Source organism: Polyodon spathula, chromosome 26 (genome assembly GCF_017654505.1).
Source record: "Polyodon spathula isolate WHYD16114869_AA chromosome 26, ASM1765450v1, whole genome shotgun sequence".
NCBI classification, from domain to species: Eukaryota; Metazoa; Chordata; class Actinopteri; order Acipenseriformes; family Polyodontidae; genus Polyodon; species Polyodon spathula.
Window position 1 is genome coordinate 20,049,973 of NC_054559.1, and position 10,352 is coordinate 20,060,324.

General features: G+C 48.8%; 1 protein-coding gene across 1 annotated transcript in view; it reads left to right on the top strand.

Moving 5' to 3' along the window:
- Positions 1 to 5,979: 5,979 nt before the first annotated feature.
- Positions 5,980 to 10,352, top strand: part of LOC121300530 (single-stranded DNA-binding protein 3-like) — a 36,335-nt gene continuing 31,962 nt past the window's right edge. Inside the window, exon 1 of the mRNA XM_041229095.1 lies at positions 5,980 to 6,184. Within this exon, the coding sequence (XP_041085029.1) occupies positions 6,129 to 6,184 (56 nt within the window). The 5' untranslated portion in view covers positions 5,980 to 6,128. The remainder of the gene's footprint in view (positions 6,185 to 10,352) is intronic.

A 10,352-nucleotide genomic window follows, 5' to 3' on the forward strand; every position in this document is an offset into this window, starting at 1 on the left:
CTCATCGGGCTTGTCTTTTCCTCGCTGTCTCGCTGTGAAGAGCTGCTGTGGTTCTCTCATGAGGATTGCTGGAGACGACCCATTCCACATCCTTATTGTTGGAGTCCCTGCAGAGCTGCGAGACTGTCTCACTGCAACCTGCTTATACTAGCACCTCCCTGTATCGCTGGCCCCATCACAATGCCAGCTAGAGAAGGACATCCCCACTATAGATTATGAGCAGCAATTCGATGGATTTCAAACAGGCAGACGTTCCCTTTTTTCTCTGGTGTTCGTTCTGTAACCGGCTCTCTGCAATTACTAAGCATCCAATTAAGAGCAACAGTCTTTTGCTAAAAATCCTCCAGCTTCTGCCTTGTTTCAAAACTTTGCTGTTGTCGTAAACTTTTGGAATTGGGTTGACATTTAAAAAAAAAAAAAAAACAGCAACCAAGAGCTTTTCAACGCACTGCACTGCACAGATTACACCCCACTTACTTTTCTGTTGCCAGGTTATTTTTTTATCAAACACCAGCAATAGGACAAATTAGGTCACGCTGTTTCATAATCGCAAGATGACCTCCTTACTCCAGCCTCCCTCTCATCCCCTCTCTCTCCCTCTCTCTTTTTGCAGGTCTAGCCGAGTGTAGTCCATGACACCTAGAAGAGAACGAAGTGCAGCAGGTTAGTGCATGCACTCAGTATTACGAGTGTGGTGGCAGCGTGTCATGTGATGAGGCATCTTCTGTAGCGCGCTTTCCACCAAAATTATACTGAGGGGTGCTGATGTGACCTGGGCAACCATCAGCCTCCCAGCTTGTCTGCCTCTAACAGGTGGAGAGACACAGATATCGATAGAAGATATTCTCGTGGAAAACCAGAAGAAAAAAAAAACAAGCATTTAAAAAAAATACCTGTCTCGCTTCCTGAACTGTAACAGTGAGTTTGGTGTTTGTAACCTCCCGCTGCTGAAAGCTGTGGCAGGAGCGTCCTGGATAGGATTGAGGGACTCTGCAGCTTTAAGAGACATCAGGGCTTGGGGGTGCAGAATCGATAGCCCCTTTTTTGGAAACTAGCCCCTTTGTGTGTGTGTGTGTGTGTGTGTGTTGTCTTCCTGTTGTGTTTCAACACGCACACACGCACACACACGTTACCACACAAACAACGCACACACCACAAGTGTGGGGTTGTGTGTCGCTGTGTGTGTGCGTGTGTGTGTGTGTGTGTGTGTGTGTGTGTGTTTGTGTGTGTGTGTGTGTGTGTGTGTGTGTGTGTGTGTGTGTGTGTTCTTCCCTGTGTGTGTGTGTGTGTGTGTGTTCTTCCCTGTGCTAGCTGAACAAGCTGCAGAGTGTATGAGTAATATAATGCTGAGAGAATGAGAAGGAGAGGGGGAGAGGAAGAGGGAGAGAGGGAGAGAGGGAGAAGGGTGGATGGAAAGTGGATCATTAGCATACATAGGCTGTAATTATGTGTAATTTTCTAACTGCAATGAAATTAGAGCCCAAACAAAACACAGGCAGAATTACTTGCAGGATTACCATATTATTGACACGGGTGGTAAAGTACTGTTCCAAATCGCAAATATTGACAAACAGTTACGTCTGGGGGCAGCTAATGGGAACTTGCAGAAGAAAAGAAAATCCATAAAAAAGTACACCTTAGCTTGATCCTTGGGGTTTTACTTGAAGATATTTTTACTGGCTCTCATTGCAACTCCCTCTTGGCAGGGATGTCCTATCTGTGTTTTAAGGAGAGTAGAAAGCATTACTGTCCAACTCAACAGTCATTAACTGCTACATACAGAGCTAATTCCTGGGGCACTGGCAGAAAGGCAAAGTCCATTATCCACAGGTAAAGATCACAGTGGAGGACAGAAAGAAAAACACTGTATATCTGTCTCTGAATATAACATGAATTTAATGCTGGTACTATATTTATAATGTGCTTATAAATAAACAACCGAATAAAAGTATTCGCTACTGAATTCAAAAAAAAATGTGCTTTACATACACAAGCTTATATTGTACATGAGCGACTGAATTCAAAAAACACTTAGAGAGAGAGAGAGAGAGAGAGAGAGAGAGAGAGAGAGAGAGAGAGAGGAGAGAGAGAGAGATCGCTCGGAGTTGATTGGTGAATCTGCGAAGAAGAGAGAGATGGGGAGAGAACGAGCAATTAACAGGTTAGAACTTAAATACAGTAACACACACACACACACACACATACACACACAACGGCACGGGCGCACGTGAGTGTGCGCCGTGTGCACGACTGCACTGACACACACACACACACACACGAATTAATAAAATGAAGTTGGAGGTTATATTTTCAATGGCATCTAGGGCCCCTGCGTAATTACGTCACACTGTGTAAATAATGCCATCAAAAGAGAACAACATATAACCCCTGCTTTAATCCTCCCTAATTAGCAGAACCCCGCCCCTCAGAATTCTCGCCCGAGCTGCGTTAATTAACCGGCCCCCTCTCTGTTCCTGGCCGGAGAGCCCTGTGTATAGACTGGGGTGTAGGTGGGGGTACGATGCAGGACCTAAAATTAGGCTTCCTGAACCCAAGTGGATTCTTAGCTTATGTGCGGAATTGGATTTCAAATTCACATCAAGCAGAAAGATAAGATGAGCAGCCGTGCTGCTGAAGGCTGCCCTGGTATGTACCGTGCACACACACCCTCACTGGATTCTTTCAAAGCTGAGGTCAGCTCTCCTTCAGTGTTCCAGTCCAGCCAGGGCTCTCTCTGCGCTCTACAGTGTGGATCTGGGCTCTGTGCGCTCTACAGTGTGGATCTGGGCTCTCTGCGCTCTACAGTGTGGATCTGGGCTCTCTCTGCGCTCTACAGTGTGGATCTGGGCTCTCTGCGCTCTACAGTGTGGATCTGGGCTCTGTGCGCTCTACAGTGTGGATCTGGGCTCTCTGCGCTCTACAGTGTGGATCTGGGCTCTCTGCGCTCTACAGTGTGGATCTGGGCTCTCTCTGCGCTCTACAGTGTGGATCTGGGCTCTGTGCGCTCTACAGTGTGGATCTGGGCTCTCTCTGCGCTCTACAGTGTGGATCTGGGCTCTCTCTGCGTCTACAGTGTGGATCTGGGCTCTCTCTGCGCTCTACAGTGTGGATCTGGGCTCTGTGCGCTCTACAGTGTGGATCTGGGCTCTCTGCGCTCTACAGTGTGGATCTGGGCTCTCTGCGCTCTACAGTGTGGATCTGGGCTCTCTCTGCGCTGTACAGTGTGGATCTGGGCTCTCTGCGCTCTACAGTGTGGATCTGGGCTCTGCGCTTTATAGTGTGGATCTGGGCTCTCTCTGCGCTGTACAGTGTGGATCTGGGCTCTCTGCGCTCTACAGTGTGGATCTGGGCTCTCTGCGCTCTACAGTGTGGATCTGTGTGTGTGTGGGAGGGGAGGGGAGGGGGAGGGCGGGTCTGTCTGTGGAATACAGTCCTCAGAATGGATTTGTGTCAGCACAGCTGGACATGCCTAACACTTCCAGTCCGGTCAAGAAACGCTCAGTCCATGAAATAACAAGCAGCCCTTGCCTCACTACAGTTGCGTGACACTTTGGTTAGGTTCAGGTTTGGAAAGCTCATGCATTGTCACACCCAATGTAGCACGAATCTGGACGCTCAATTGATATTGAAGAGCCTGGTTGAATGAAACACTGTGCCACTTCCATAATAAAGTATAGATATGGGGGCACCTGTGCAATTGGAACAGGAATGGCTTCATATCATTGATCCAGTTTACAGTTTGATTACGTCCTTTGTCCTGCGATCATCATTCTTGTATTTTAAACACTTTTGGTGAACCTATTTGTTTGTGAAGTTGTACAGTATGTTTGTGCATTTGGACCTGTGATTATTTCCGGATTACTTAGAATAAAACAGAGGAGTTGTTTTCTGTTGCTCTTTTTGTGTGTGATTGTAATTATAATGATAATCGCCGCAGTGTAACTGGAACTGAGATTGAGATTGAGATTGAGATTGAGATTGAGATTGAGATTGAGTCTGGGGAGGGGGTGTCAGTGGGGAGAGGGTTCAGTGGGGAGGGGGTGTCAGTGGGGAGAGGGTTCAGTGGGGAGGGGGTGTTCAGTGGGTTCAGTGGAGAGGGGGTTCAGTGGGGAGGGGGTGTCAGTGGGGAGAGGGTTCAGATCAGTGGGGAGAGGGTTCAGTGGGGAGGGGGTGTCAGTGGGGAGAGGGTTCAGTGGGGAGGGGGTGTCAGTGGGGAGAGGGTTCAGTGGGGAGGGGGTGTCAGTGGGGAGAGGGTTCAGTGGGGAGGGGGTGTCAGTGGGGAGAGGGTTCAGTGGGGAGGGGGTGTCAGTGGGGAGAGGGTTCAGTGGGGAGGGGGTGTCAGTGGGGAGAGGGTTCAGTGGGGAGGGGGTGTCAGTGGGGAGAGGGTTCAGTGGGGAGGGGGTGTCAGTGGGGGTACCCCTTAGGGGGAGAGTCGACTCCTTTCAGTGGTGGAGGGGTTGTTGTGGAGGGTAGTCCCCCTAGGGGGTGGTGTCAGTGGGGAGTCACCCCTCCCCCTCCCAGGGGGTCTTTTGGGGGGTTCCTCCCCCCCAGGGTGTCACGTGGGGAGGGGGTTCCGTGGTCCCAAGTCACCCATCCCCCACAGGGGACCCCCTCCCCCACAGGTTCAGTGGAGCCAGTGGGGAGGGGTGTCATCCCTCCCCCAAAAGTGTCACCCGGGTCTCCCCAGTGGGGAAGTCAGTGGGGAGAGGGTCCCCACCGTTGCGGGTCAGGGGTGTCAGTGGGGAGAGGGTTCAGTGGGGAGGGGGTGTCAGTGGGGAGAGGGTTCAGTGGGGAGGGGGTGTCAGTGGGGAGAGGGTTCAGTGGGGAGGGGGTGTCAGTGGGGAGAGGGTTCAGTGGGGAGGGGGTGTCAGTGGGGAGAGGGTTCAGTGGGGAGGGGGTGTCAGTGGGGAGAGGGTTCAGTGGGGAGGGGGTGTCAGTGGGGAGAGGGCCCCCCCCCCCGCACAGTTGGGGAGCGGGAGTGGTAGCTGAACAAAAGGGGTCTGTCCGTCACAGGAGTAACCAAAAAAAATGTCCCCCTTCTGCAAGTCAAAAGGCACTTGGGGGTGGGGTGAGGCCGCCCAGTCCCTACAATTTAGGTCGTTGTCTATTTCTATTTTGGGGCGGGGGTTCAGTTTGGAGCTCAAGAGTCCGGTGGTGGGGACGGGCGCAAAAGTTCATGCTAGTGTCAGTGGGGACGGGGTGTCAGTGGGGAGGTCCCCGCACCCTCTCCCTCAGCTGTTTGTTTTCACAGCATTCCTATTTGTTTTACACAGCAGCGTTTCAATCTCCCTCCAGCTCTTCCTATGTTATCCAGCACAGAAAGATAAAAACGCCGCGACTTCTAAACACAGCGAGGTCAGGCCACACGCCCTGCCCGCGTTTCAATACGATCGATTCAAATAATAATAATAGCAATACATCATACATGCTTACAAAGCGCATTAAACCCGTAATAAACCTGCCCTCCGCACTGGCACTTTCAGAGGAGGGAAGTCGAGCCTCATTTTAAGCAACCCACCCCCATAAAGATGCAGCCTAACAAGGCTTTATAAAGGCCAGCATCCACTAAATTATAGTACCGCCACTTTGCATTGCATTTATGCCGGACTGTATCTATTTACTGAAGCTATCCGCATTCAATTACTCGGCGTGTCTCATTAACACGCGTCATTTGGTGAACATACTTTAATCAGGCGTACACAGCAAGCGCAACCTTTCTGTTAAAAGGAGGCGAAGGGAACGCAGAGCGTGTAGCAGAAAACAGAAATGCAGTCTGACTTTCTCGAGTTTGTTGTTTTGCGCGCTGGCTTCGCACACCGGGCTCGGCTCTGAATAATCCAGCGGTGTCTCTTTAAGAGGGGCCTCCTCCGTCTCGGCCGCGGCGGGCGTGCCACTCCATTCCTGGAACAGCGGCAGGGAAAAAAAAAAAAAAAAAAAAAAAAAAGATCCAGCAGCCGGTCTGTTTCAAGAACCCCCAATAGAAACTGTGCCTGATTTGTGGCCAATGCTTTGGGATGTAAAAAAAAAAAAAAAAAAACCAAAGGGTAGCTATGGAGATAGAGCGCTTTCCTGGGTTCTTTCTTTGACAGGTGTTGAGTGTGCGGAAAAGTCTGAAAACACAAGCGAGTATGTATGCCAAAGGGAAAGGATCCACAGTGCCGTCTGACAACCAGGCACGGGAGAAGTAAGTGCGATGCATTGTTACCTGCGTGGACTCCTGCGTGGACTCCTGCGTGAACTCCATTATTAAAGACGGGTGCGGGTGCGGGTGCGGGTGCGTGTGCGTGGCCACGCGCCCACCGCACGCACCGTGGGACTACCTGAGCCGTCTGAGCTGCGCCATCGGGTCAAACAAACACCGGTGCCCAGGGTACATAAATTTGAATATACTTGGGTGTTTGTTTGTTTGTTTGTTTGTGTTTGTGTGTGTGTGTGTGTATAGAAACGGTTTGGTGTTTAATTGTCCTGCTAGAGTCGGACAGAGAGATCCCGAGCATTTCAGAAAATCCTTTTTGAAATGTTTGATGTATTTTTTTTAATGTTATTTGCTTGCATGTTGGAGACGATGCCTGTTAGTTTTTTTTTTTGGGGGGGGGGGGGGGGGGGGGGGGGGGGGGGCAGGTGCAGGGCAAGGGCAGGGGCGCAGGGCAGGGCCGTCAACTCTTGGGTTTTGGCGCCTAGCAAGTTTTGAACCTTGTTGTTCACGTGGTGTTTGTTCCCCAAAATTTGCAATAGCAAGTTTTAACGAATGTTGTCAGGCAGTGAGATTAAACAAAAGCTTTGAGCGTGCTTGTGCGAGTGCGCTGGGGGAGGTTTGGGGTTTTTTTTGGGTGGGTGCTGGGGACGGGGGGGGACGGGGTAATGTTTTATAAACGGAGGGATCTATTTTAAACAGTTTGGGTTCGCATTTAAAGATTGCTGAGATGCAGACAATGATGCGGTTTTATTTGATGCGCCTGTGTTTTCACGCTGGGCTGGCTGCATGTTGCGCTGCATCTCGTCTTCCTGAGCCGGTGCGTCGTGTCCTGTTCTTTGTATTGCGCGGAGGCTCGTACTCCTCTCTCAACTTTTATATTGGCGCTCGGCGAGAGCCATTCAGGGTTTTTACCCGGTGTTTTAAATTTGATTTTGCTGTGGTTTCGCGAACACAATATAAAGTACATAAAACGTCACACTCTGCATTTTGTAAGTGCGTTCATTCAATGTGTGCAATTCAATTGTTTAACATGGGCGGGCATGCATGCGTGTGTGTGTGTGGGCTTCGATCAGTCTCCTGATGAAGTTTGGGCATCCTTTTAATAAAGGTGTTTCTGCTTTTTTTTAATATAATAATTGTATTAGTTGTACGCGTTCGTTTTGTTTGTTAAGCCAGTCCTTGCCAGTGATATAGCCGCTGGTATTTAGTTTATCACTTGCATGCCGGGCTGTTTTTAAACCCGTTCGGGTCGAGGTGCTGCTGAACTCGCTGAACTCGCAGTTTACAGTAATAATAATAATAATAATAATAATAATAATATAATAATAATAATACAAAGCGTAATCTCCGAGTTTTATCAGCAAGCACACAAAGCACAAGGTCGTGCGAGGATCTCGGTGTTGTCGTTTTGTGAGTCACAGCCGTGATAAACCGCTAAAATGTATCGTTACTTTAAATAAAGTGTTGCTCACGATCGACACGCTTCCCATAGAAAGTGCTCCGCTGTTCCACAATGTTAGTGTTGTATGTGAACCTGGGAAGTATTATGAACCCGTACCGCATTGCAATTCAGACGCGGTGTGTGTTACGGAGTGTGTAAATTCAGCATGTTGTACAATATATACGGTGCTTTAACAAAACCAGCCCTGCATGTAGCTGGGCCGCGGTGTCTGCGAAACTTTAGCTGCAGATCTTGTGCAACACTCCTTTAGTTTTGTTGTTTTGCTAGTGCTAGTTCAGCCCTGAATGGTGTATTTGATGAATTTCTTTTCTGTGGAATTCTAATTCTGACCCTAGAATGGGTTTAGTGGAACCTTAGCCTGTTCTAAGAGTCATTTCTAATACTTTCCAAATGGAACTGTACGTGTTGCTTAAACCCACATGTGGAACTGCTGTTTTTATGATTCTAATAATCGAATGCTCCCTGTGTTATAAACATGTTAATTACCGAGCCCAAATTCAATGAGGGTTCACTAGACTTTAGGAGCTGTGTGTTTTTATAGAAAACTCTCTCTCTGTTTTGTGTGCAATTGTAGATTTCCAGTATTCTCTGGCCTTGCTTGTTTTTTCCAGTTATTTATATATATATATATATATATATATATATATATATATATATATATTACATTATATATATATATATATACATAATCTTCATCTTATTCGGGGTCCACGAAGAGGGGGGGAAAATACTAGAACCCGTTTGTGGTTGTCTTTAGTTGTCTTTAGTAATTGCAACACTGCGTGGGTTAATCTGTAACTTTGCACTAATTATCCTTGGAATCAAATGAGAAATTGAAACATAACCCAATTCTACACTCACAAACGGAACCAGCATTTGCTGTTGAGGTAGCCCTGCGCTAATCGTGTAGAAAGTCTTTCAAAGCTGATGAGCTCCTGACTGACTCTGCTGTTTCTAGTAACGCAGGATACCTGTTGGGCTCCCACAGCGAGCTAGGAGCAAGTAAACAAACTGAACTGCTAACCAGGCGCTCCGACTGTGGGGAAAGCAGACGCCAGTCTGTTTTTGTTTTGCTGTAAAACAGCGTAGTTGCTATCGCTGGGTCTCGGCCTCCGTGCCAGTCCAGATCCTCGGGGTGACTCGGGATAGCCCTGAGCCCGCGCTGAATCGAGTGGCACACCCCTTACTCAAAACTACAAATACGAAGGTGAGACGAGAAGAGGCACAGCCGAGCTCTGAATTGCAAAGTGCACTGTTGAAGGGGCTGAGTTTTTACCAGCGCACTCCTAGAGGCTGGATCCTGGCACAGGCTTCCAGTGATTGACTGAATTGCAAAACTAGATCTGCTCCCACTGCATGTTGCTGAAAGGCTCGCACGGTTTGCTTGCCGATCTGGTTTTGCAATGTGCAACGCCAACTGTGTGTGTGTGTGCGTGCAGTGAGGTGCTGCAAAACTCTCACTGGTGAGATGGTGATGTCAGAGCAAGGGCAAGTCTGGGGCTGAAGCAGTTCTGTTACAGTGGTGTTATAAACACATGCAGAGTGCTCGGGGCTGCTCAAGCAGGGTCGCATTGCAAGTGTGTCGAGGAGACGGCTGCCTTGCTTGCCCTCCTTTTCAAGACAGCAGTGCTGCTGTGCTGGAGCAGACTGACAGGGGAGGAGGGGTACATTTGCTAAAAAAAAATAAATAACAATGCAGACATTGGGATAGCACCTTCAGCTAACAGAAGGCAAGCTCCATCAAGCTGCTTTTGAATGGACTGGAATCAAATTATAATTCATGTACAGTATATACATTCAGAGGCAGTATATGTGAAGGCTTGGAGCATTGTAAATAATAATAATCTATTTGTATATAGTGCCTTTCATAGTGGACCACCATCACAAAGCGCTTTGCAAGATAGGAGACAAGGGTGTGTGAACTGTGCACAGGCTGCAGAGTCTCTTACAACAGTGTCTCACTGCAAACATGGAGCACAAGGAGGTTCAGTGACTTGCTCAGGGTCACACAGTGAGTCAGTGGCTGAGCTGGGATTTGAACCTCGTGGTTACAAGCCTGTTTCTTTAACCACTTTAGTGATCTGTTGTGGCCCTCACTATAACGTGTACACACACACACACACACACACACACACACACACACACACACACACACACACACACACACACACCACACACACACACACACACACACACACACACACACACACACACACACACACACACACACACACACACACACACACCACACACACACACACACACACACACACACACACACACACACACACACACACACACACACACACACACACACAAACACACGGGTAATGGGCTGCTTCCAAAGCCCTGGCGTGCAGTCTCTCTGTGTGCAACGACAAACACTGCATGTGATCAATTGTGCTATTATTCTGTTTAATGTGCAAAACATGAGGGTAGGTCCTAATTGAATTATTTAAACAGTAGGGGCTGTTTCGATGCGCTGTCCTTCAGATCGGTCTGCAAAACCCCAGTATCTGCTGGCCACCCTTGGCTCATGTAGCAGGGAACACCCAGCGCACTGGCTGTCAAGACCCAGTCTGGGGCACTCGCTGCTGCCTACACCGTGCTTCTGGCTGGCCAATGTGAGAGACAGCAGTGAGGCGCAGCAATCCAAATGCAAGCCAGCAGCTGGACCAGGGCACTGAAAGGGGC